This window comes from Symphalangus syndactylus, chromosome 5, assembly GCF_028878055.3.
Source record: "Symphalangus syndactylus isolate Jambi chromosome 5, NHGRI_mSymSyn1-v2.1_pri, whole genome shotgun sequence".
Lineage (NCBI taxonomy): Eukaryota > Metazoa > Chordata > Mammalia > Primates > Hylobatidae > Symphalangus > Symphalangus syndactylus.
Genome location: NC_072427.2, coordinates 137068474 through 137096396, shown reverse-complemented (window position 1 = coordinate 137096396; position 27923 = coordinate 137068474). Strand labels below are relative to the sequence as shown.

The following is a 27923-nucleotide window of genomic DNA, read 5'->3' as shown; positions in this document are numbered from 1 at the left end:
TGTGCACAACTTATACAACCATATGTGCAGCATTCCCTTCCTCCTTTCCTCCTCTGCCCCCCTCATACATATGTCTACCTGGTACTTAATGAAATGTGATTCAACCATCAAGACCCAGCTCAAATAGCACTTATGTTGTGATTTTCACAGGAGAGGCCTCTCCTCTACTACCTTATGCTAACACTAGAGATGCATCATAGAATAGTGACTAACAGTGCCAACTCTGGAGCCAAACTGCTTGGGTGCAAATCCCAGCTATGCCATTTCTTAGTGGTATAACTGTGGACCCACTCCCTGTTCCTTTATCTATAAAATGGAAGAATGTAAGTAACAATCTCATAAGTTTGTTATGGATATCTAACAAGATAATACATGTAACATACTTAGAACAATACTTGGCATAATGAGCACTCAGTAGGTATTTGGAATTGCTGTAACTCAGTTGATGCTGATAGCGTATCATTATCCCAGTGAATTTTTGTTAGGCTGATATGTGCCTAGTTTTTCTAGTCAAGGAAAAAATTTTATTCATTTTTATATTCCTAGGACCCGGTTAAAAAAAAAATTACAGGTTCTAGGCTGGGCGCGGTGGCTCACACCTGTAATCCCAGCACTTTGGGAGGCTGAGGCAGGTGGATCACGAGGTCAGGAGTTCAAGACCAGCCTGGCCAAGATGGTGAAACCCCGTCTCTGCTAAAAATACAAAAATTAGCTGGGTGTGGTGGCCCACGCATGTTATCTCAGCTACCCAGGAGGCTGAGGCAGGAGAATCGCTTGAACCCGGGAGACGGAGGTTGCAGTGAGCCAAGATCATGCCCCTACACTCAAGCCTGGGCGACAGACCAAGACTCCGTCTCAAAAAAAAGAAAAAGAAAAAAAAAGAAAAATTACAGGTTCTAGAAGATACTCTGTATATTTTTGATAAATAAATGAGTAAGCCTCTGGGACTCAATAGCCAAGGAGATTCCTCTCTTGGGAAAACAGGATTCCAGAGAGAGAGAAGTCCCAAAGAACAGTATATCCCACGTTTCTGGCCCAGATGCCCCAGATCCACTTAAATGGAAAGTAGAGATAGTTTTGTGGTATGAACCTGTGGCACTGCAGAAAGAGCGAACTCCCCATTGCTTGAGGGCCCAGGAGAAAAGGTCTGTGAACAGTGGGTGAAGAGAGGATCTTCCTTCCCACACTAGACTCTGCCAATCCCAACTAAGAAGCCCCTCCTCCCATTTGTTTTATACAAAAGGTGACATGGATCCCTGTGAAATGAGGCAAGCGTTTCATTGGACAGGCTCAGGGATAATAGTAAACAGAAGGTACTTTAGATTACACATGCCTAGGCATAGGAAGTTCATCAGGACATTGAATGGCACCTAGAATAGTGATTGGCACAATGTTGGTAATAAATAAGTGTTAGATTGATCCATAAATTATAGAAAGAATAAAATAATTAACAAACAACAACGAATAAGATTATCAATCAATCAGTCATGGTGGCCAATCCTCAAATTATATTGTGAAGGTGGCTGGTTAGCAATAGTCTACAGTGTCCCGAGGAACACTGGGTCAAGGAATTACTAAAAGGTCTGGAATCATACAATCTGGCATATTTCACTTAGCATCATGTGTTGTTTGTCTGTTCGTTTGTTTGTTTTTTGGAGACGGAGTCTCGTTCTACCGTCCAGGCTGGAATGCAGTGGCGTGATCTCGGCTCACTGCAAGCTCCGCCTCACCGGTTCACGCCATTCTCCTGCCTTAGCCTCCCGAGTAGTTGGGACTACAGGCGCCCGCCACCACGTCCGGCTAATTTTTTGTATTTTGAGTAGAGACGGGGTTTCACCGCATTAGCCAGGATGGTCTTGATCTCCTGACCTCGTGATCCACCCGCCTTGGCCTCCCAAAGTGCTGGGATTACAGGCGTGAGCCACTGCGCCCGGCCAGCATCATGTTTTTAAGTTTCATCCATGTGATAGTGTGTATCAGAATTTCACTCCTTCTTAAGGCTGAATTATATTCCACTCTATGGAATATAATTTTATTCTATACGTAGACCACATTTTGTCTATCCATTCGTCTGTCGGTGGACATTTGAGTTGTTTTCCTTTTGGCTACTGTGAATAATGTTGCTCTGAACATTGATGTACAGGTATGTTTGAGTCCCTGTTTTCAGTCCTTCTGGGTATATACCTAGAAGTAAAGCAAAATTGCTGGATCATGTGGTAATTCTATATTTAACTTTTTGAAGAACCAGTGTTTTTATTATGTATTTTATTTTTAGAGACAGAGGTCTCACTCTGTTGCCTATGCTGAAGTGTAGTAGCACCATGATAGCTCACTACAGCCTCAAATTCCTGGGCTCAAGTGATCCTCCTGCCTCAACTTCCTAAGTAGCTGGGACTTACACACCTGTGCCATCATGCCTGGCATGTGTTCTTATTTTTTACGTGACAGAATCTTTCTCTTGATTGCTAAGTTAAGAGAGTCTGAATTCTGCTATGCTATGCAGGAATGTATACTATCAATATGTAAAATGTAGCATAAGTTTTAGTTAATCATAATCATTTTACAGGAAAAAGCAGGTTATTCATGATATTTAGGGCTAAAGATTGGGATGTGGTAAAGAGGAGATTGCTATAATCAAGTAACATTCCATCCAGAAGATAACAAAAATAGTAAGAATACATCTGTTCCTCATGCTCTCCTTCCTCCCAACTTCAAACATGCATCAATGTAAAATCTTTCCCTAATGTCACTTTCTGAAGTTGGTATGCTGGCATAGAATCCAAGGTCTTGATGTCTCTTCCATTTTCTCTTTTGATGACTATTCCTTTATTCTTACCTATCAAAGGATAAGGCTAAATTAATTATTTCTTTGACTTTCTATATCTTCAGTGTTTCATGTTCTCACATTTTTGTTATAGTCTTTATTTATATAATTAGCTATCATTGCTTCATAGGCCTGCTGTTTGTTAAAAGTCTTACCAATACCTCTCGATTTTTTCAATTTGTTCTATTAATAATGAGATCTGGGCCAGGTGTGGTGGCCCATGCCTGTAATCCTAGCACTTTGGAAGGCCAAGGTGGGTGGATCGCTTGAGCTCAGGAGTTTGAGACCAGCCTGGGCAACATGATGAAACCATATCTCCACAAAAAATACAAAATTAGCAAGGCATGGTGGTACATGCCTGTAGTTCCAGCTACTTGAGGGACTGAGGCAGAAGGATTGCTTGAGTCCGAGAGGTCGAGGCTGCAGTAAGCTAAGATCGCACCACTGCACTCCAGCCTGGGTGACAAAGTGAGACCCTGCCTCCAAAAAAAAAGAGAGAGAGATTTGAAATTAAACACAAGGTTCTGAAGTTTTTTGTATGATTGGATAGATTTCATTGTTCTATAGGCCCCTTTTCTGCTTATCATCTTCCACTTAGTGAGCATCGTTTATCCCAGAAAAAGTTCTCCTTGAGTTAATTTTAAGTGGAAAAATAACATTAATCTATTGAGTCTACTTTGAGCTGCCACTTCCAAAACAAAACAGCAACAAGTTTTAAAGCAAATTTCTTTTCTTCTATATTCTCTAGATCCATGGTTTAAAAAGAGGGATTTGGCAAAATTCACCAGCAGTCCTTAGGATTACATTGGTACTGAAGTAAAGCGAGGGAAAAAAAAATAAAATTGGAGGTGACATAAAACTATACTAAGTCCAAAAGGATCATGAGCTCTGATAGCTAGAGAGAGAGGAGAAGAAAGATACAATGATGCTAAAAAGGGACTTTTTATTGTTGTTTTTTTTGTTTTTGCTTTTTGACAGGCAGGCAGGGAAAACTGAGGGAGAGTAATCTAATATAGATACAATTCCTAAGGCATAAGCTCATTCTAACTGTATTGTAACAAAGTCAAGTAGCTTGTTAAAATAAATACTATAGGAATTGTGTGGGTTTCAAAGAATTCCCAGGAGACCAGTAGTGAACAAAAATTTTCAGAATATTTTCTAGAATTGGACAGTATGGGACCAGGTGTGGTGGCTCATGCCTGTAATCTCAGCAGTTTGGGAGGCCGAGGTGAGTTTGAGACCAGCCTGTGTAACAGGTGAGTTGAGCCCAGGAGTTAGGTATCAGCCTGGGTAACATGGTGAAACTCTGTCTCTACAAAAAGTACAAAAATTAGCCAGGTGGCCAGGCATGGTGGCTCACGCCTGTAATCCCAGCACTTTGGGAGGCCAAGACGGGCGGATCAAGAGGTCAGGAGATTGAGACCATCCTGGCTAACACGGTGAAACCCCGTCTCTACTAAAAATACAAAAAAAAGCCAGGCGTGATGGTGGGTGCCTGTAGTCCCAGCTACTTGGGAGGCTGAGGCAGGAGAATGGCGTGAACCCGGAAGGTTGCTGTGAGTAGAGGCTGCAGTGAGCTATGATTGTGCCACTGAACTCCAGCATAGGTGACAGAATGAGACTGTCTCAAAAAAAAAAAAAGAAAGAAAGAAAGAAAAAGAAAAAAGAAGAAAGAAAGAAAGAGAAAGAAAGAAAAAGAAAGAAAGAAAGAAAGAAAGAAAGAAAGAAAGAAAGAAAGAAAGAAAGAAAAAGAAAGGAAGAAAATAATATGGGATTTTAGAGTAAAGGAATGACCCTGTTTAACGCCCAAGGTCCTCTTTTAGGCAGGACACTCCTGTGGTTTGTCCAATTTCTTTCTGGTAATGTGTTGTATTCAACATTGCTCAAAAGGAACTGTCATCTGTAGATCTTAGAAACCTTTTATTATTATTCTGAAATTTCATTATGTTTCCCCCTAAAGATAATTAATATTAACATTTTCTTATAATCCTCCTAGAAATTTTTCTCTGCATATTATTTTACTAATAAAATTGAGATTAAAATAGCACCAGACTACCAGTGTGTGTGTGTGTGTGTGTGTGTGTGTGTGTGTATCTGGCTTCTTTAACTTCATATTAATTTTTGAAAGTTGCCTTTTTACTTCACAAAATGTAATGATTATAAAAATATTTTTTATCCATACAATTACAAATGTAAAGATAAGTTACTGAGTGAGGTTCTGAATGGACCTATTGTCCTAGGTATTTTTATGGATAGGATTTGTTAGATAAGAACCCATAAAAAGTGCTCTGCAAGAAGTCTTACTAATGTTCCTATCCATGTTTGTTAGTTCATTTTCTGTTGCTGTAAAGGAACGACGGAGCCTGGGTAATAAAGAAGCCAGGTTTATTTGGCTTACAGTTCTTCAGGCTACACAAAAATGGCACCCGCATCCACTTGGCTTCTGGCGAGGCCTCAGGAAGCTTTGACTTAGAGTGGAAAGTGGAGGAGGAGCAGGTGTGTCACATGGCAAGAAAGAGAGCAGAAAGAGAGATGCCAGACTCTTTAAAACAACCAGGTCTCACATAAACAAATAGAGTAAGAATTCACTCATTACAAAGGGGATGACACCAAGTCATTCATGAGGAATCAGCCCAAGCATCTGTCACTAGGGGATCACATTTCAACATGAGATTTGGAGGGGACACACATCCAAACTAGGTCACCATGCATTTCAAAATAGATTCTTGGCTAGGCATGGTGGCTCACACCTGTAATCCCAGCACTTTGGGAGGCTGAGGAGAGGGGGATCGCTTGAGCCCAGGAGTTTGAGAACAGCCTGGGCAACAAAATGAGACCCCATCTTTACAAATAAAATTAACTAGATGTGGAGGGATGCAGCTATAGTCCCTGCTACTCAGGAGACTAAGGCAGATCACCTGAGCCCAGGAGGTCTGAGGCCATAGTGAGCTGTGATTGCATAACCATACTCTAGCCTGGGTGACAGAGTGAGACGCTGTCTGAAGTAAAATAAATTCATTAACTTAATTAAATAATAAAAAAAAAAGTCTCTGGTGAATGATGACACTAGACATAGTAAAGAGCAAATATAGTGGCCAAAAGTCAATTGTTCAATTTGAGAATGATTTTTCAAAGAGCATCTATTCATTAAAACCCACTCTTGCCTTTACCATGCACAATTACACCTAAATGACCAGTGTAGTTACCAAATATTGATGCTCTGATTCCAGATTGGCTTCTATTGGTTATAATTTAGCTAAGATCCAGTTTTTTCATGAATAAAAAAATCTATCTCTAAATCCAGTAAGCTTAGATCACTTATCAAGTGTATTATAGAGCCAAATTATACTTTAGTTGGAAGATTAGATTATATGACTGGTAAGGATTCTTTCCACTATATGTGGAATATTTTAATTCATTTGTTCATGATAGATATTTAGTTAAGTCTACCATGAGCTTTTACATGTGAAACTTAAGCACTAATTTTTTCCAATGGTGAAATGTAGAATTGCTGGCCTTCCTCTCTAGACATTTCAGACAACACAGATTTTCACAGTTTGATACAGATAGAGCTCAAAATTTTTTATTAGAAAATATGCTCAATAGGGAAATATTGGAAAATACAAGTAAGTACAAAGAGAAAGACTATTACAAGAAGCTAATCACTGGCCAGATGTGGTGGCTCACGCCTATAATCCCAGCACTTTAGGAGGCCAAGGCGGCTGGATCACTTGAGGACAGGAGTTTGAGACCAGCCTGGCCAACATGGCGAAACCTCGTCTCTACCAAAAATACAAAAATTAGCCGGGTGTGGTGGCATGCACCTGTAGTCCCAGCTACTCGGGAGGCTGAGGCAGAGGAATCACTTGAACCCCAGAGGCAGAGGTTGCAGTGAGCTGAGATCATACCACTGCACTCCAGCCTGGGTGACAAAGCACAACTCTGTCTCAAAAATAATAATAATAATTATCACTGCCTACAGTTGGATATATGTCCTCCTCTGCTTTCCTCGTTACAAACATATTTTCTAACCTGCCCCCCAAAATAGGTTTCATATTATCCATATTACATTAAGCCTTTCTTTTTCACCAATTATACATTATGAACATTTTCCCAGGTTTATGGTCTTCTAAAACCAAACTTTTAATGTCTTGCATTGTTTAATAGCCTAGTTATACCAAAATGTGCCCAATAAAACCGAAATTCCTGGGCATTTATAAGGGAAAAAAAGCACTATGATGAATAACTCTTCACATATCACTTTTCTCACATCTCTTATTATTTCCTTAGGATGAATTCCAGGAAGCGTTATTTCTGGGCCAATGGGTGTACACATTTTTAGACATTTGTCTCATATGGTCAAGTTGCCTTCCAGAAAATTAATATCTATTTTAACTCCCATTAGTAGTATATGAGAGTTCCACCTTCCCTACAACCTCTAAAGAAATGGGTATATTTCCCCCTCAAGTTCTTTTTCTTTTTTTTTTTAAATTTTATTATTATTATTATACTTTAAGTTTTAGGGTACATGTGCACAATGTGCAGGTTTGTTACATATGTATACGTGTGCCACGTTGGTGTGCTACACCCATCAACTCGTCATTTTCAAGTTCTTTTTCTACACCCAGTACTTAAGGAATTGTGTCTCATAACTGTTTCCCTAATTCCTAATAGTATCTGCCACATAGTCCATGTTCAAGAAATATTTATCAAAGAGAATGAATGAATAATAAACATTCTGCTAAGCTAAACATGAAGTGGATATGGGGAAATAATAGAATGCAGAGGGAAAAAAAAGAAAAACTAAACAAGGAATCAGGAGGCTAGCTCTGCTGCTAAGCTGTTGTATCACTAAGGGCAAATAATTTAACCCTGTCTGACCTCATCTCAGAAATGGTTTCATGGGCATTCAACCTGAACAGTCACATAGGGCCCTGTATTCAGAAGGACCTGTGATTTATTTACTGCTCTGCTGTTGCCTTCTTGAAATGCTTAACAATTTTTGAGCAGAAAGCCCAACATTTTCATATTGCATATTGCATATTCATATTCATATTTCATATTGCACTGCAAATGATGTAGCTGATCCTGCCTCTACCTTAACTGTAAAGCAAGATAGTAGAGAAAATGAGGCCAATTCACGCCAAAGCAATTTGATTCTATGAGTTTTTCCTAAATTCAACCCAAGAGGCTACGATTTAGATACATAAACATCTCGGAACAAGTTTGAGAGCCATTCTAATTGCTTGATGAAAATTCTTCATTCTGTGAAATACTTGGCCCTTTTCTTTAACCCATCTCTATCAAGTGGTCTCCTTCAGCCATTCCTTCTAATTCTGCTTCATAATTGCATTGGATTATAGTTACTCCTGCAGCACTGCAACCATTAACCTTTAAGTATGAAGGGACTGGAAAAGAGAAAGTTCCTTTTGATGACAAATTCTTCTGGTGTGAAAAGAAAGGCTTATCCAATACAGTTTCCTATAATGAAGGTATTGAGTAGAAAACAAGAAAGACTTTAAAAGATCACTTTGAGCTTCTAAGCAAGTCATAGATAATCAGAATCTTAGTACAATGTGGTTCCTTTCTATTTTGTTTAACTGTTTGTAAAAGCAACTCATTTCCATCCCCAAATTAAGTATAATTTCATAGGGGACAGTTCTCATATACAACATTTAAGAAGGAAACAAATGCTGCTCCAAGTTTATTCTTGAGTAATCATTTCGAAAGTAAGTAATGAACTATAGAGGAAAAAGACACAGCAAGCTTCCCAGAGATGGGAACTGCATGTAAATTACTACTAATCTCAATTACCTGTCCTTCTTCTCTACTCTAGAAAAATGCCATCTTTATTTTAAAACATTTCTTTTTCTTTTTATTTATTTATTTATTATTATTATTATTTTTTTTTTGAGACGGAGTCTTGCTCTTGTCACCCAGGCTGGAGTTCAATGGCACAATCTCGGCTCACTGTAACCTCTGCCTCCCAGGTTCAAACGATTCTCCCTGCCTCAGCCTACCGAGTACCTGGGATTACAGGCGCTTTCCACCACACCCAGCTAATTTTTGTATTTTTAGTAGCGGCAAGGTTTTACCATGTTGGCCAAGCTGGTCTTGAACTTGTGACCTCAGGTGATCCGTCTGCCTCAGCCTCCCAAAGTGCTGGGATTACAGGTGTGAACCACTGTGCCCAGCCTATTTTAAAACATTTCTATCTGAGCAGGTCAAGCTATTTTAAGATGTTATCTGTTTCAACACACGTAATGAAATGTGGAGGGCAAACATGCTGCCATTTTACAGAGATAGAAAGTGAAAATAACCTGCACAAAAGTTGCATGAAGCTTAGATCTTTCTGTCTAATGATCTTGGCAGCATCTTGAAATGTTTAATAAAAACTCATGGCCAACTAATGGACTGAAACAATTTGGGAGGTTTTTAATGGTTTTTTTTTTTTTTTTAATGTTTACTCTTTAGACTTCATTATATAGAGAACAAAAGAAGATTTAAATCTTCTTGACAATTTTGTCTTATTCCTAATCATTGTTATTATTATTGTTATTTGAGACGGAGTCTGACTTGATCACCCAGGCTGGAGTGCAGTGGTGTGATCTCAGCTCACTGCAACCTCTGCTGCCCAGGTTCAAGCAATTCTCCTTCCTCAGCCTCCTGAATAGCTGGGATTACAGGCACCTGCCACTGTGCCCAGCTAATTTTTGTATTTTTAGTAGAGACAGGGTTTCACCATCTTGGCCAAGCTGGTCTTGAACTCCTGACCTTGTGATCTACCCGCTTCGGCCTCCCAAAGTGCTGGGATTACAGGCATGAGCCACCACGCCCAGCCAATCATTATTATTATTAATAGTACTTTTCTACAGAGTATGTGTTTGGGAGAATTTTGTTAATATTGGTGTTGTTGATATTCTGAGCCTCTCACTGAGAGCTTAGACAGAATTTAATCACAATATATGTCTGTCAGCGCATAGTTGGCAAAGGTACCTATTTTGGTTCAAGTTTTCTGTCAAGTCTGCTTTCTGGTTGTAATAATATATTTGTAATGGGTAGTCTATAAAGAGAGTAAAGTAGTAGGAACATTTGGAAGGTCAACTAAATTTGACTGTTATAGTTCAAGTTAAGTTATCAAAGAAGTTGAGAGTCTAATTACCAGAATGATTTAAAGCAGCTTCTGTGTTTGCCTCTCTCTCAGGAAACAAGGTAAGCAATGAGAAAATCTGGTTTATCTAAGACTTATTGAGGCATATGGCCACTTTTATGTATGTGATTTTGAATGTGTGTGTGGGGATTCATACATTTGTTCATTCATCCAGAAAAGATTATTGAACACCTGACATGTACCAGCAATTGTGCTAAGTCCTGGTGAACAAGATAGATATATCAGATAAGACTAAGTTTCACTGAGAGTGGCGACTGCCCTCCAAATAGCATTAGCTTAATCAAGATAGAATTGGATTTGTCTTTAATTTGTAAGTCTGAAGGAAGCAGTCCAGAGCAGTTATGTTGGCTCTGCTGCCTGAAGTCCTTAGGGACCCAGGCTGTATCCAGGTGTCTGCTCTGCCATTCCTAGGGCGTGGCCCTTGTCTTCATCATCCAAGATGGAGCTACACCCTTCCTATACACATTCCAAGCAGCAGGTAAGGAAGAAGGAAAGAAGCAGGACCAAGTTATTTGCCAACCATCATTTAAGGAAATTTTCCATAACCTGCCATACATTTATCTGTTCTCATTTACCAGAACCCAATCCCAGGGCTCACATCTAGGTACAGGGAGCCTGGGAAATATGTATTTTGTTCAGGCATCAATGGGTTCGTTTAAAAATGAGTGGAGGTCTAATAAGAAAGAACTGCTGTTAGCAATTTCTGCCATTCATTGCCCCAGACCTCTTGTATCTCATATCCTACCAGAACTGGAGGAGGAAGGAAGGAGAGCAGAGTTAGCTTAAAATGTAATTTATGAATTTCAAGAAATACCTGTAAAGGTGATGATAGTTAACAACACAACTCAGGTACCACTTTTTCTAGGAAGATTTCCCTAACCACCTCTCCACGCAGTCAAGGATGGATGCCCTTTTTACAAGCTTTTATCTTCCATCTCGTGCAGTACCTATCATGCCATTTATTGATGATACAATAATTGTCTATTTCTCTCTCCCCAACTGTTTCTCACATCAATTTGACTATAATGGCTTCAGTTAAAACCTGAAGTTATATTTCTTTGTGTCTCCAGTATCTCTAGCCTAATGTATAACATACATTAGATTCATGAAAAGTGTTTATTACTTAATTGGTTGAAAAAATTGCAAACAAAAAATCTCTACTTAAATGTCATAAAGGTTTTGAAGAGCAATACTATAGAGAGAACTTCTCCAGCTATCAAAATATTTAGCACCAAATTTTTTGCTTATGAGCATAAAAGAATCTTTTATTTCCATCAATATTAAGAGTATCATCTGATCTTCTGAACATGTTAAATATTGCTGGCAAACAATTACCTGCATTTTGTCAATGATGAATGTTAAAACAATTATAAATTCTTTTATCAAGGTTGTGAAAAAAAACTCTCTTAAAATACTCTAAAAAAACACAAAGAGTGGATCCTATCCACTTTATGTAAATGGTAAAGTTGGGCTCAGGGTGAAATAATTTGAAATAGAGAAACACATTGACTCTCCAACCAATGTTGTCTCCTAGGTCTATACTCTCACATAATCCTAGCGGGGCAGGCCTGCAGTGGACAGCAAGGCTTTCACCAAAACAGTTCCCACACAGCTCAATCTCTCCTGTTCCCTCTGTTACCCCACATGGCATTGTAAAAAAAAAAGAGAAATTTAAGCTGATATGATTCATTTTCTCAGCCCTTTTCAGTTTAAATCTGTTCACATTTCTTATTGTAGTTATTCATAACTTTTTCTTGATTTTCTTAGGTCGGACACATATGTTCTTCAGATCAGAAATTCAACTGATAAAGATACTTCTGAATTTACAACTGCTTGGTTTAAGAAAAATGTATCCAAGACAGAGGAGTTTGTTCAAAAGTCTCCATTTTTTCCCCTAGCACTGTACACTGTTATTTTATGATTCATTCAGTTACCAAACATTTGTTGAATACAAACTATGCACAAGGCAAATGCTATGATAATGCACGAATTTGCATTTGCATTAAATTTTCCTTAATTTGAGCTATAAAATACATAACAATTAACTAAAGATTTTGCATTATATATTATTATTTATATAATCCCACATGTAACTGGATCAAACATTGAATTGGAAATCGAGGGAAATTGGTTAAAATCAAATAAGCGTGTGTGTGTGTGTGTGTATAATTTTCTGTTAAAAGATATGAATTGTCAGATGGGAAAAAAATTCTTGCTTTAGGCAAGTACTGACCCAAAATATTAAATAAAAATAGTCCATTTAGAGTCTGCTTAGCGAGTACTCAAGCACTGTGTAAAATGCTAATGATGAGGGAGAAAATGAGTCTCCTTCACTCTTTCACTTATCTCTTGGGCTTAGGGCATGAGATCTGATACCCATTGTCACTTACAGCTACACACATCTTCAGCAATTATAAATTTACACGTTTTCCCCTCCAGTTAATGTAGCTAAATTTTATTTTATCTTCTAAGTACTACACATTACTTTTATCAATACTACTTTCTCTAGGAAGAATTTGTACATCAATGAAGGACCATAGGTCCCATATATATACATATATATTTATATAATGCTGAATTCCTTCTGTCCTTCAGTGTCTTACTCAAAATAGCTATAAATCCTTAGTAATTTTTAAGCCAGGTAGACAGCTCTATGGAAAGCAGCTATTTTCATATACTGCTACGCTGCTCTTGGGCCCATGCCATTTTTTCTCTCCTATATGGGACAGTCTATAAAAAGCTGAATGGAGTGTTAAATCTAAGAAAGGATAGAGCCATAACTCACTGGCAGGTCACAGTAATACAAGCAGAAATAAGTATCAAATATGGAGTGCTTTGTAAAATATAGAGCATTATGTAAATGTTAAGAATTATTCTTCATTCACTTAAATAATGTTTATTGAATGCTAGATGATGAAGATAAATAAAATGTTTCATTTAGGAAGTTTAAGGAGGAGAAAAAGATATAAGCTATAATATTTCAGTAGTGAAGATATGCGAGTACGGTAGAAGAAGTTATCAGATTGGTCCAAAGGAATCAGGGATGGTTTCATACCAGAAGTAACTTTTGGGCTGAGAATTTAAACATTGGTAGGCGTTTGTTACATAAACAGGTAAAAGGGCATTTGAGAGAGAGAGAGGGTAGCATGTGCAGAGGCTTGAAAGAACTTGGCTGGTTCAGAGATCAGTGGGCCATTCCATATGGCTAACATGTACGCTGGCAGGGCTTAGATCAGGAAGCGCCTCAAATGACAAACAACAGGCTTGGGATTTTATCCTGTAAGTGTTTTGAGTCATGAGAGGATTTTAAGCAAGAAAGAAACATAATTAGATTTGCATTTTTGAAAAGATCATTTGGGTGGCAGTGATGAGTGCTCATATTAGGATGTGGAAATAAGGAAGAGATAATCATGTGATATATTTAATGGACAGATAATACAATTTATGAACTGACTAGTTGTGGGGAAATGATTTTGAAGTTTCTGATGTGGGTATTTTGGTTGGATGCTGGTACCACATTCACTAAGAGGGTAAATGGAGTGTTGCAAGTATTTGGAGGAAAAGTGACTTGTTTTGGCATGTTGAGTTTGAAGTACTTAAGGAATATCCAGAAGGAATGTTCCAGAAGAAACATGTCTAGAAGAATATTTGATATATAGTCTTCAACTTAGGAGACAGGTCTAGGGTGGGAACATAGATTTAGGAATTATAATCCTATTGGGCAATAGTTCTCATACACTAGTATATATAAGAATCACCAAAGTGCTTGTTAAATGCCAATTTCTCTGTCTAACCCTCAGAAGCTCTGGTTGAATGCATCTGGGGAAGGGCTCAGGAATGAATTTAAATAAGCATCTCCAGTGACTCGGCTGCAGGTGATTTATAGAGCACACTGATAAATATTGCCACAAGAGCAAGAGAACTACAGGAAGTGGTGCCATAAAACCAAAAAGTGGACAGTTTCAAAGAGTAGGAGTGGTAACTATGTCAATACAGTATGAAGGTTGGAAAAGCTCAGAACTGAAATACCCCTGGACTTGATAGCTTACAGCAGGGCAACTGGTGACCCAGAAGAGCAGGCACAGTGAAGTGTCAGAGCAGATAACAACTGCAGTGGGTAGAAGAGTGACTGGGGCTGGGGAAATAGACACAATGAATGAAGCTTCACTCAGAAGGGAATATCTTGTGGACAAAAGTTAAAACCTAATGTCTGAAGAAGGTGGTTCAAGCCCTAAGTCTACCACTTACTGGCTATGGCATATAATATCTATGAGGAGCCCATTTTCTTGCTTAGAACGTGCTATAATGTCTATGTTATAGAGCCCTTTGTACAAGGGAAATACAAGTGTCTGTGGAAAAAAATGTGTAAATTACTCTTCCAAACTTTTTTATTAACAAGCCATCTAAGTGGCTGAAAATCCTAAACAATTGTATAGATCAGGCATCTTACTCGTATCTGTTCACTGTGACAAAACATCCCCAACTTCAGTCATTGGCGTGCACAGGACTTTAGAGGGAAAAAGTGTCATATTTAATGTCTTAAAAATAGACCTATGGCCTCACTTTCCACATGAGGATCCAGAGGTCTGAGTGGGAAGTGGAGGTTAAAAGATTTGTCTAAACTCACACAACTAATTAATGGCGAGGCCAAGTATAAAATTCAGCCAGACTCCTGTCTCAATGTTCCGCCTCCCTACCCTGCCCCCTGCTCCTGCATTATAACATATTTCTTTTCTTAATTCTCTGCTATTGGAATTTTGCTCTTTCTCTTTTATAGCAAAGAGAGGTGTAGATGATTATAGTTTCCCTGACCGAGGTAAAGAAGAGGTGTTTAATTTGAACAGGTCCAGGGGTTCAGATGCAAGCTCTTTGAAAACATTTTAAACCATCTTCTTCCCTTTTATTCTCCATGCCTCCAGGCAGATGCCCTAAACTTTGTCTAGAATCCCTGCTGTAGTCAAGAGATCAGCCAGCAGCAAAATAACTAGTGCTATTACATATTTCTTTCAATTCTCCCTTTTCATAACTGAAGAGCACTCCAAAACATCAACATTAAAAGACTGTAGTTCAGGATAGACCTTGAATGGTTCATGGGACACCCTTGAAAAATAACCATTACAGAAGATTTATAGTCTATGACAAGGATGGATATGCTACTTCCCACACTATACTTACATCTCCATCTCCCTTTCTAAGCTGCCCAAAGTAAGCCAAGTCTTTTAGTTGCTATCACCCAGCAGAATGGTAGGGACCCTATACAGCCTATGGTTGTTGAATGAGTGAGTGAAAGAAATAATTTTATTTGTATCTCTCTGTATCCAGTTCTTAACAGAAAAAAAAGCTTTAATAAATTGATGTCCAGATTTTATTTTTCTTCTCTGCCTGAGACCCTCAGCCTCCAGTCTTTCTGCCTAGATTTCCGCTAAGCTAATTGGATCATATAGTTTGCCCTTCACTACAGACTTTTGATGGTATATAACACCTTACTGTTGACTAGTTAAAAGTTACAGGAACTGTTTACAATATTCTTTATTGTCAGCTGGGTGTGGTGACTCACACCTGTAAGCCCAGAACTTTGGGAGGCCGAGGTGGGTGGGTGCATCACCTGAGCTCAGGAGTTCAAGACCAGTCTGGGCAATGTGGTGAAACCCCGTCTCTAACCAAAAATATAAAACGTTAGCTGGGCCTGGGGGTGTGCACCTGTGGTCGCAGCTATTCGGGAAGCTTAGGTGGGAGCATCACTTGGGCCTGGGAAGTGGAGGTTGCAATGAGCAGAGATCATGCCACTGCACTCCAGCCTGGGCAACAGAGTGAGACCTCATCTCAAAAACAAGAAAAAAAAAAATCCTTATTTTGTGAATTAATAATGCAACATGTGATATATGAGGTATATCATGCAATAATGTTATATATGAGGTATCACAAATGTATTTGGAAAGACAACCACATAAAAGTCACAAAAGTTTGTTGGTAGATTTTAATAAACATTTATATATATACGAACGATAGATGCTTCTTAATAGTAAAAGGAATTATCTTCTCTCTCATGAGCCTCTTCTCCATTTTCTAGAGCTCATAAATTTTTCCCATTCCCTTTTAAAAACAGGAAACAAATTGATTAGCTGCTTTCTCAGATGTCACCTTGTTCTTTTTCCTTTCACATATTTTAGGAAACTTAACTTTGTGTTTTTCTTGTTATTATGTGTGTTTTTCTGCTTTGTTTGAACTATAAGCTCTTTAGAACAAGGATTTTCCTCCATATATGGAGCAAGTGATGTTTATTTTTAGTGCTCAGTACTTGTTAAACCTCCTCTTTTTTTGGCTGTGCTATGGTAGTCATCGGATAATGCTGCTCCAAAAGGCAGATCATGATATAAGAAATGGAATAGTCTCATAGGATGGAAATATGGAAAAAAAAACAATAAAAAGCAGAGATTAGATATGAGTTTATATCTGAATCAGTTATTGAAGAGGTAGGGGGTGATAAAAAAAGGGAATATGTTATTGGGAAATAACTCTGTTGGGAGGTAGAAGCATTGGGAAGAAAATTAAATTCAGTAACCATTCTAGTGCTGACTCAAGGTTGCAGAGATTCTGTGATGGGAAGGGCATGATTCTTACCTCACTACAGTGAAGGAGACTCGCATATACACACAACTACAAGATAAAGCAGGACTAGATAAAGACATAGTTACACAGAGAGGGCATTCTAGAATGATTTTAAGAAAAATACGATTTTATTCATTAAGGATGGAAATTATTCACAGCGCCCATCTTTCTAACATTGAGGCTGCTTTTACTGGCTCTTGGAAGTCCTAAGGGCAATTATTTCCCCAAATCAGAAGCATGCCTCTTTTCGTATATGTGTCACTAAGTTTTTTATTTACTGCTTTTCCTAAATTTGGGTGCACATTATAGAATTGTACTTAAGATTCTAGACTGCCATTTAAGCACTATGAATGTGATTTCTTAAGATACACGTTTTTATGAAGTGAATTTCTATTGCTTTTTGAAATGTGCCTTGCACTAATGAATCTTGTAGTATCAAAAGATTTAGAGCTAAAAGGAATACCAGTACTGCATATGGTCAACTTAAAGGCTTTCCAGTAGTATACAGTCAAAAAGTCAAATGCTATAGCTGGACTAACTGGTACTAGAATTGCAAAGTTATAATCATATTAAAAGACTCACTTTAGATTTTTTATTTGCAATGACAACATAATACAAAGTCAGTAGCTCTTGATTTTCTTGCTATATTATATCCAGTGACCACTGACGCTAATGTGGAACATTTCCTGCTAGTTATTCATTGATTAAAAAAAAAAAGGAGTCTTTTTTTTTCCAGAGACTGGGCAGGAGATAAGATGTCAAGAAATAATAAGTAGTGAAATGAAAGAGGAGAATGCAAAGGAATCAAAAGAGAAAACACTAAAATGATGTTATTTTTTCCCCCTTGTGTATTCCAGATGGACAGGAAAATTATAGCAGTAATTGCAGACTCCTTTTCAGTGAAGACAGAATGGCCTTGGGGAATCAGAATATGGGAGAAAAAGTTCAGCGAAACTGCATTCTCACCCAGGCCCCAACAGACTTGCTGGATATGGCTTTGTCTGAGGTCATTTACCCTTTCTGTGCTTTAGCTTCCTTAACTGTTGAAAAACATTATTTACCATTTTAAGTTACTGAGAAGATGAATGAGATCATGCTCCAGAAACACCCAAAACTGGTCACAAAATTAGGTGCTATAAGAATACTAAGTAGTACTATTATTACTGTACTGTGCATCCTGTTGGAATGAGTCATCTTGCTGCAAAGATGCATAAGCGATTCCAAGTGTGGTAAAAGACCAGAGACAATAAGAAGAGGCAGTTACTCTTAGATGGCATTAAGGGAGAAGATCCCAGTCGCAGTGAAATCTGCCCTTGTTCAACGAACAAAAGCAGGAGGAAGGGAGACAAGACTTTTTTTTTTTTTTTTTTTTTTTTTTTTGAGACAGAGTCTCGCTCCGTCACCCAGACTGGAGTGCAGTGGCGCAGTCTGGCTCACTGCAAACTCCGCCTCCCGGGTTCACGCCATTCTCCTGCCTCAGCCTCTCCGAGTAGCTGGGACTACAGGCGCCCGCCAACACGCCCGGCTAATTTTTTGTATTTTTAGTAGAGACGGGGTTTCACCATGGTCTCGATCTCCTGACCTCGTGATCCGCCCGCCTCGGCCTCCCAAAGTGCTGGGATTACAAGCGTGAGCCACCGCGCCCGGCTTTTTTTTTTTTTTTTTTTGTGACGGAGTCTCGCTCTGTCGCCCAGGCTGGAGTGCAGTGGCGCGATCTCGGATCACTACAAGCTCCGCCTCCCGGGTTCACAACATTCTCCTGCTTCAGCTTCCGGAGTAGCTGGGACTACAGGCGCCCGCCACCACGCTCGGAGAATTTTTTGTATTTTTAGTGGAGACGGGGTTTCACCGTGTTAGCCAGTATGGTCTCAATCTCCTGACCTCGTGATCCGTCCGCCTCGGCCTCCCAAAGTGCTGGGATTACAGGCGTGAGCCACCGTGCCCGGCCAACAAGACTTATTTTTTAACTACAGGCATACCTAGGAGACACTGCTGGTTCATTTCTAGACAATCACAATAAAGTGAACATAGCAATAAAGTGAGTCACACCATGTTTTTGGTTCCTAGTGCATATATGAGTTATATTTATTATATTGTAATCCATTAAGTGTGCAATAGCATTATGGCTAAAAAATGTACATGCCTTAATTTAAAAAACACTTTAGCCAGGCGTGGTGGCTCACGCCTGTAATCCTAGCACTTTGAGAGGCCGAAGCAGGTGGATCACCTGAAGTCAGGAGTTCAAGATCAGTCTGGCCAACATGGTGAAACCCTGTCTCTAATAAAAATACAAAAATTAGCTGGGCACGGTGATGCGCACCTGTAATCCCAGCTACTAGGCAGGCTGAGACAAGAGAATTGCTTGAGCCCGGGAGATGGAGGTTGCAGTGAGCTGAAATTGCGCCACTGCACTCCAGCCTGGGCAACCAAGTGAGACTCCATCTCAACAACAACAACAAAAAAACAAAAAAACCCCACAAAACTTTAATGGTTAAAAAATGCTAATGGATCATCTAAGTCTCCAGCAAGTCTTAATCTTTTCACTAGTGGATCTTGCCTCAATGTTGTTGATGGCTGCTGACCAGTCAGGCTAGTGTTGATGTAGGTAAGAGCAGTTGTTGCAGTTTCTTAAAGACAATAGTGAAGTTTGCTGCATCGATTGACCCTTCCTTCCATGAAGGATTTCTCTGTAGCATGTGATACTGTTTGATAGCATTTTACACACAGTATAATTCCTTTCAAAATTGGAATCTATACTTTCAAACCCTGCCACTACTTTATCAACTAAGTTTATATTATATTCTAAACCATTTGTTGTCATTTCAACAATATTTACAGTATCTTCACCAGGAGTAGATTCCCTCTCAAGAAATCACTTTCTTTGCTCATCCATAAGAAGCAACTCCTAATCCCTTCAAATTTTACCATGAGATTGTGGCAATTCAGCCCCATCTTCAAGCTCTATCTCTAATTCTAGTTCTCTTGCTATTTCAACATTTCTAGTTACTGCCTCCACTGAAGTCTTGAACCCCTCAAACTCATCCATGAGGGTTGGAATAAACTTCTTCCAAACTCCTGATAATGTTGATCTTTTGGCTTCCTTCCTTAAGTCACAAATGTCCTTGATGGCATCTAGAATTATGAATTTTTTCAATTTACTTTTTCCAGATCCATCCAAGGACCCACTATCTATGGCAGCTATAGCCTTATGAAATGTACTTTCTACATAATAAGACTTGAAAGTCACAATGACTCCTTGATCCATGAACTGTGGAATGCATGTTGGGTTAGCCAGCATGAAAACAACACGAATCTCTTTGTATGTCTCCAGGAGAACTCTTGGGTAAGCAGGTACACTGTCAATGAACAGAAATCTTTTGAAAGGAATCACTTTTTCTTTTCTTTTCTTTTTTTTCTGAGCAGTAGGTCTCAACAGCAGACTTAAAATGTTCAGTAAGCCATGACAGATGTGCTATCATCTAGGCTTTGTTGTTCCATTTATAGAGCACAGGGAAGAGTATATTTAGCATAATTTTTAAGGGCCTTAGAATTTTTGGAATGCTCGATGAGAATTGGCTTCAATCTAAAGTCACCAGCTGCATTATCTCCTAACAAAAGAGTCAGCCTGCCCCTTGAAGCTTTGAAGCCAGGCATTGACTTTTCCTCTCTAGCAATGAAAGTCCTAAATGGCATCTTCTTCCAATAATAGGCTATTTTGTCTACATTGAAAATATGTTTAGTGTAGCCACCTTCAATGATCTTGACTAGATTTTCTGGATAACTTGCTGCAGCTTCTACATCATCATTTGCTGCTTCAGCTTGCACTGTGGAGATGGTGTCTTTCCTTAAATCCCTGCTAGCTTCAACCTTTTCTTCTGCAGCTTCCTCAGCTCTCTCAACCCTCATAAGATTGAAGAGAGTTAGAGCCTTGCTCTGGATTAGGCTTTGGCTAAAGGGAATGTGGTAGCTGGGTTGGTCTTCTCCCCAGACCACTAAAATTTTCTCCTTATCTGCAATGAGGCTGTTTTTTTTCTTATAATTCATGTTTTCAGTAGAGTAGCATTTTCAATTTCCTTCAAGAACATTTCCTTTGCATTCCCAACTTGTCTAATTATTTGACACAAGGCCGAGCTTTTGGCCTCTCTTGGCTGTTGATACATCTAAGCTTAATCGTTTCTAGCTTTTGATTTAAAGTAAGGGACATGCAACTCTTCCTTTCACTTGGTCACTTAGAGGGCATTGTAGGGTTCAATATTAGGCCATTATTATTAGGCAATTATTAGTGTTTCATTTCAGGGAATATGGAGGCCCAAGATGAAGCAGAGAGACAGAGGAACAGCTGGTTGGTGGAGCAGTCAGAACCCACACATTTATTAAGTCCCTGTCTTACAGGGGCTCAGTTCATGGTGCCCTCAAAACAATTTCAACAGTAACATCAAAGATCACTGATTACAGATCACTATAACAGGTACAATAACGAAAAAGTTTGAAAGATTGCAAGAATTACCAAAATGTGCCACAGAGACATGTAGTGAGCAAATGCTGTGGAAAAACGGTGCTAGGACTTGCTTAATGCAGAGTTGCCACAAACCTTCAATTTGTAAGACATGAAATGTCTGCAAACAGCAATAAAGTGAATCGCAGTAAAACAAAGTGGGCTTGTACAGCAAGGAGGTTATACAAATATACTTTTGAAATCCTACAGCCAGTTTGAATCCAGGCTTTGGCAGTTATTACTATGACTGGGCAAACTACTGCGTTTTTAAACTTCATTTTTCCTATCTGTAAAATGGGGATTTTTTATAGATTGTTTGTGTGTGTATACATATCTATCTATATATAGATAGATATATAGATATATATATACACACATATATATATAGTTGTGAAGATTTAAAAATGTACACCGTCACAAGGACTTCATAAAATAAGCTATTATTGTAATCTATTGGAGACAGGGGCAAGCAAAAATCTACACTGATATTAAGTGAATCTTTAAAAACAAGTATCAGAAAAAGATGAGTTTTTATTTTATAAGATATGACTTAAGGGGCCTAGGAAGAGAAAAAACTTGTTTTGTCAAGTCTAAATCCACTCATATTTCATGGGGCCACGTATCACATCCAACCTTTGATAACTGGCACACAACAAACAAACAGGAAAGGCCTTTCGTGTGCTTTAATAAAAACAACTTTCATTTTAAAACGATAAATATATTGGAAAAATCTGTTGGCTCTCCAACAGCTCTTATAAAACAAAGCTCAGACGCTGTGTTTTTGTTGTTTGAAAGATAGAAATCAGGGGCTTGGGCATTATTAGGCTCCCTTTGATCGCGCCCTGGGATTGGAAGCCTTCGGGCAAAGCCCTGGGGGCAGGACGCGTTTTTGTTTTGTTTTTTTTTTTCACTCGATCCTGGAACCTTCGCGCGGCGGAGGGGGCGGGAGCGCCGCAGGGGCCCGAGGGAGGGGTCTGGGGCGCGGCGCCGCTTGCCCATCCCCCCGAGCTCGCGGCTGGGCGGCCGGCCGGCGGCCGCCGGGATGCGGAGGGGCGGCGACTGGGGCCGGACCCTGCCGGGGCGGCGGGGCGGGCACCGCCCGAGGGGGTAGGGCGCGCGCGGGGGCGCGCCGGCCCGGGGAGGCGCGCTCCGGCCGCGCTCGCTCCGCGCTCCCTTCGCTCGCTCCTTCCCTCCTCCCTCGGCAGCCGCGGCGGCAGCAGGAGAAGGCGGCGGCGGCGGCTGGGGATCAGACATGGCGGCGGATCTGAACCTGGAGTGGATCTCCCTGCCCCGGTCCTGGACTTACGGGATCACCAGGGGCGGCCGAGTCTTCTTCATCAAGTAAAGAGCCGGGGGCGGCATGGGGGCACGCGGGGGCGGGAGGGCAGGAGGCGGGCGGCTGACGAGACTGGGGAGAGCCCGGGTCTGTGCCCCTGCAGCCCCTCGGCTCGCCCCCGCCGTCCCCTCTCACGCTCCGTGTCTGCCCCTTCTCTCACCCCTGCAGCGAGGAGGCCAAGAGCACCACCTGGCTGCACCCCGTCACCGGCGAGGCCGTGGTCACTGGACACCGGCGGCAGAGCACAGGTAACGCCGGGGCCGAGCGGAGTTGGGCTCCGCCTGGAGGAGGCGGCAGAGCCCGGGCCGCCCGGCTCCCAGCAACCTGCCCCGCGCCGCGGGCCCCGGGAGGCGGCGAGGCGGGGCGGAGGCCGGGCGGGAGCGGCCGCAGGTAGAGGGGCCACGGGGACTCCGCCGCCGGGAGTTCTCTCCAGTCTCGGGGCGCCTCTTTCTCCTCAGCCTTTCATCAGCACTTGGAGGCGGCGCCCTCTTCCTGCGCCTTCTTCCCCCCGTTCCAGCCTAGACGACCCTCGCGACCCTAGAGTGGCGACGCTCCCCTCCCTGAAACCTGGAGTCCTGAGTTTTTCCTCCGCGGCCGCTACTCACTCCCCGGTGACCCCCAGCTGCCGTCTTGCCCCCCAGCAATCTTTAGGCAGTCCTTACCCACTCCCCTGCTTGCAGCCCCGGACCCTGCTCGCCCGCCGGGATAACGTAACCACATCCTCCCCCTCCTCCCGGGAGCGCTGCCTCCTGCCGTGCAGCTTCCTCCTCTTAGGTGGGACTTGTGGGTAGGTGGCTGATGAAGGAGGAGGAGGAGGAGAGGAGTTCGGGGGTGCTGCGATCCTCTCTGTGACAGGGAACGGCTCGGGAAACGCTTGGCGCGTTCCCTCCTGCCACGGGAGGAGCAGCCGGAGCCGGAGGAGGCGTTCGCAGCCTCAGTTGCTGGCGATCCGGATCTAAAGTCCCCGCCAGCCGCACGGAGGTTGCACAGACTGCCAGGAGGCGGTGGGCGTGCGAGGGGGTGTCCCGTATGTGGGCACCCGGGCCCTGTTTGGAGGGGGTCCGTGGGGAAGCGGCTCTCTTCGGGTGGCTTTGGGAGCTTGTTTGAATGCTAAGTGTGAGTGGAGCTGGAAAAGGCTCCTCGTAGTTTCTGTGCTGGTCTGGGTTTCTTTTATCATTCTTTGTTTACATTCGTGACTTGTTTGTCTTTGAAATGTAACATGTGTTCCCTTACTGGCCTGCTTCTAGTCCTGGTGATTGGAAAGGCTTGAGAGCAGTTTGGGTCGAAGGCGAGGCCAGTTTCAGCAGTCCTCAGAGCTGGCCTCTGGGGTACATTCTCTCCGACTCTGACATTCCGTGAATCTGTTAAAGTTGCCAGGATATTGAACAAACCTGCCTCTCTGTGAAATGCTGGAGTTCACTGAAGTGACTAATGTCTCCACATTTGCAAAAAGGTGGAGGAAGAAAGGAAAGGCTGGTGTAGCAAGCATGATGAGGTTACATTTTTAAGGCATTTCTGACTAATACACCATCATGTTTCTCAATTCCCCAGTGCAGGCTTTTGCTTCAATATACCTTTCTGGTGTTTCACACGCATATTCCAACTTTGATGGCCTCTTTGCTTTTATGGATAACGACAGATTTATTTCATAAAAGACGATATGGCGTTTAAATTATTTAGACTAATTATCCTATGGAATTATGTGTGATATAAATATGTGTCCTAGTTACCCCCACAGATTTGATAACATTCACGCCACAGAAAAATTTTATTCTCTTATGTGATTTCACTTTTTTTTTTTCTGGTTTGGTTTTACTTTGCTTGGACTCTGGTTTCGTATACACATCGGTTGTTTTTACTTCCAAGAGGTATTTTGATGAAATCCAAACAACTTGTTATTAATAAGTAATATGTAGCACTTAATGATACCATTGTTCACCTGAATCATCCCCAACTTTGCTGCTTGAAACTTCACGTCTCTTAGTCAAATTTTTAGAAACACACACGGAAGTATTCGGTGCCATTTCTTTTCCATTAATTAAGTAGTTAGGAAGTTCCTCCTTCTCTTCAGTGACACTTCCTAGATGGATTCATTTGTGTAGCTGAAAAATGTGGTCTTAAATAGACACAGTATACCCAAGAAGAGGCAGGCGTTGCCTGTTATACACAGTATTTTTTTTTTTTTTTTTTTTGCTAGTCATTCATGAGTGTTTCACCTGGGATTAGAAGGCTTTCCTTTGCTTTCTTGGGTGCCAGAACATAGTTCCTCTCCACCCTAATATATTACAGTGTGTACTCAGGTCAGATAATCTAATATTATGGATACTTTTCTGGTGGCTTTAAATTTGAATTGCTGTTTTTCAAAAAATGATATCTATTGTATTGCCAGCTCAACACTTTTTTTGTTAGTAACCTACTTAATTAAAACAGCTAATAAATGAAAATGAATAATTAAAATGGATTGAGACTTATTTTGCTATCATTGAAGTAATACTAATTGTAATATATGTATTGTTTTAGATTTGCCTACTGGCTGGGAAGAAGCATATACTTTTGAAGGTGCAAGATACTATATAAAGTGAGTTTTTTGACTTTCGTTTTTTCCTTCGTGATTAGAATGCTGTGATTACTCCTCAGCTGAATAGTTGTATGTCCAGTCTTGATCATGATTTTCTAAAGTTTATCATATAATGGTGACTATATTCTTTATTTTGTATAGTGTTAGAATTTTGAGAGAAGAAAATGGCATTCTTAGTTTTCTAATGTTATTTGCCTGGAATATTCATCGATTCATTGATTCGGAAATTAGATCATTTATGGCCACTTTTAAAAATAATTTTGTATCTTTTTCGTTTTTTTCTTCTGGAATCGTCCAACTTCGTCAGAATATGACCACAATTACCTTTTTTTGGGCGGGAGGGGGCGGTGCTTCTGTGTATATTCCTGGGTAATAGAGGATTATAGTCTTTGGTCATTAGCTATGTGGTACTTAAAGTTGTGATCTTTGATTGTCTGTGCTAAGAGATAACAAAAAAAATCTTTGAGTTACGTGAACATCTTTTTTTTTTTTTCTTTTTTTTGTAAGTGAACCTTGTTCATACATATTTTGACCAGGGCTGTTTATAGGTAGCAAAAGTGATGTAAAGCTAGGCACAATTTGATAAACAATGACGGTCAGGGAGTAAAAATAGAAATAATTACTGAATATTTCATGAGCATATATTGGAGCATTGTTTGTATTTTTGCCTCAGTTTATTTAAATATGTCTAAGTCAAGATGTTTTATTGATGTTTGTTTAAAAAAGGCTTTCAGTAGAGCTTGAGAGAAAAGATGACCAGTCAGTCCCAATCTTAAAACCAATTCTTTAGAATATTAAACTAATTTTTGTTCAAACTTAATAACAGTACTACTTGGAGACAAATACAAAGCTGGAGGTCAACATCATGTAGGAAAAATTTTAATCCCCCAAGGAAAAATATAGGTGGTTTTGTCTTTTTATTTTTATATTAGAAACTATTTACCTAAGAGCTTGTTTTTATTATTTAACCTTATTTGTTTTTTAATTTTAATAAACTGAGACATGAAAGAGAATGCTGAAATGCCAAACTTGGTTAAGACTTCAGTAGTTTATTAACAATAACAGATACCTAGCTAAAGTTACCTTTATTTCATTGAGCCTAGAAAGTTATTTTTACTATGACATTTTTAAGATCATGTTATACTTCCAGTAAATCATAATTACCTGTATGGTTCTTTAATCTTTTAGAAAGATACTTACATAAAACGTCAAGGGCTTTTTATAAGTATTAGGAATGCTTGTTTTGGATGTAGAAATAGAGAAAGCAGAAGATACAGGAATGGAATAGTTTCATGGTATGGTCCTTCTGTGAATATTTTTGAGTGAAATCTTTTCTTTGGAGATTATACTATACATTATTAGATGGCCTAAAAAAATACTTGAGTGAAATGCAGTCATCAAATATTTTTCTGTTGGTTATTTGCATCCTAAATTAAAGGGAGTTGATATTGCCACGAAAAGGGATACTTCTTTTTTTGTCAAGCTAGTAGTGTGGTATATGTGAAGAAAAACAGTTTTTTCATTTCAGGTCATTTATTCAATGTAATTTTGACTACTGTACATTAAGCCTACCTCATCTTATAAAAACAGAGATAACATTTCAATTTTCAATAACATTTTAATTTCTTTGCGTGCATTCTTGGATGAATGTTTATTTGATAGTACAAAATCTTATTCTGTGTGGGCTGAGTATGTATGTTTTAATTTAGAACTAAGCTGTTAGGAAGACATTGAGTGAGTTTCTTTTGTTTTATGAGCCATTTTGATTAGATTTTCTTTTATGTTTACTTAAACAAATTAGAATTTTATTTCGGTGCCATGTCTAATGCCTAAGTAGGTTTCTCTGGAAAATTAAGACAATATTAAGAAAGCTATAATAATTTTACTTTAAAGACGTTTTTAAACTTGTAGGTTTTAATCATTTTGGTATTCATAGCCAGTAATTGTGTCCAAAAGTAGCAATAAATAACTTATAATATTATGGAAGTAGTTTCTCCTAAAATTGGGCATAGTCTTGCATATCACTCATTGAACTTTAAAAAAAACTAACCATTGATAAATATATGATGTACTGAATGTTAGGTGCTACTGCTTTATCTTCTGGGTTATGTCAGAAGACTAATTTCTTTTAAGGTTAGTTAAATCCCTAATGTATACTGTAATTTCCTAGAAACTTTTAACTTGTTTGTATTGTTATTTATCATTCTAATAGAATAGGGGTACTACTTTTATCTTAAACTTTACAATTTAGAGTACCTTCACATACATTATTCATTCATGAAGTAGTCAGAATTACTACTCCCATTGTCACACACATAATAAAACAGCAGAAACATGCCTTTGAAACTTACGGTTTGCAAAGACAGCAGGATGAGAAACCCCAGGAACATAAACTATATTTAGAATATTCAGAGTGGAGGAAAAGATAGGAATCTGAAGTAGGAAAGTGATTAGTGTTGGTGGCTATAGTTTTTCGTTGTCGTTTCTTTCTCAGATGAAGAAAGGTGGTTATTGATCAAATTGTATGTAAAGGAGGTTACAGGGTTATCGGGGTGGATTTTGTTCACATGGGAAGTAGAAAGCTAGGGATGCCAATAAAAGACATGTCAGCCCTTTGACTATTCTTAATCCTGTGTTCTGGAAAGTTCTCACTGCAAGAAGGGAGACCTAAAGAATTTGAGTTGTTTCTATTTCCATTCTGAAGTGAAATACATATAACTCTTAAATTATTCCTCTCCTGGACAAATGGTGGTTGGTGTTAAAAATGGCAGGTTACCAGAAAGAATTTATCTTTTGATTATATTTTGGTATTGACATTTTCATCTCTGTAGGTGGTAAGAGGAGAGGATTGTAGTGGGGAAGTCATAGGAACTGAACTGTGGTCTTGACCCTAATGACTTTGGAGCTCAG

General features: G+C 39.8%; 1 protein-coding gene across 39 annotated transcripts in view; it reads left to right on the top strand.

Moving 5' to 3' along the window:
- Positions 1-22215: 22215 nt before the first annotated feature.
- PLEKHA5 (pleckstrin homology domain containing A5) overlaps positions 22216-27923 on the top strand; it is a 253151-nt gene continuing 247443 nt past the window's right edge. For 11 of the 39 annotated variants that reach the window (XM_055280474.2, XM_055280469.2, XM_055280465.2 and 8 more), the window contains exons 1-3: positions 22231-22440; positions 22604-22683; positions 24956-25013. In XM_055280474.2, coding sequence (XP_055136449.2) covers positions 22352-22440; positions 22604-22683; positions 24956-25013 — 227 coding nt within the window. In that variant the 5' untranslated portion in view covers positions 22231-22351. Of the gene's footprint in view, positions 22441-22603; positions 22684-24955; positions 25014-27923 lie in introns of all 39 variants that reach the window. The other 28 variants (XM_055280489.2, XM_055280491.2, XM_063640762.1 and 25 more) reach the window with 7 other exon arrangements.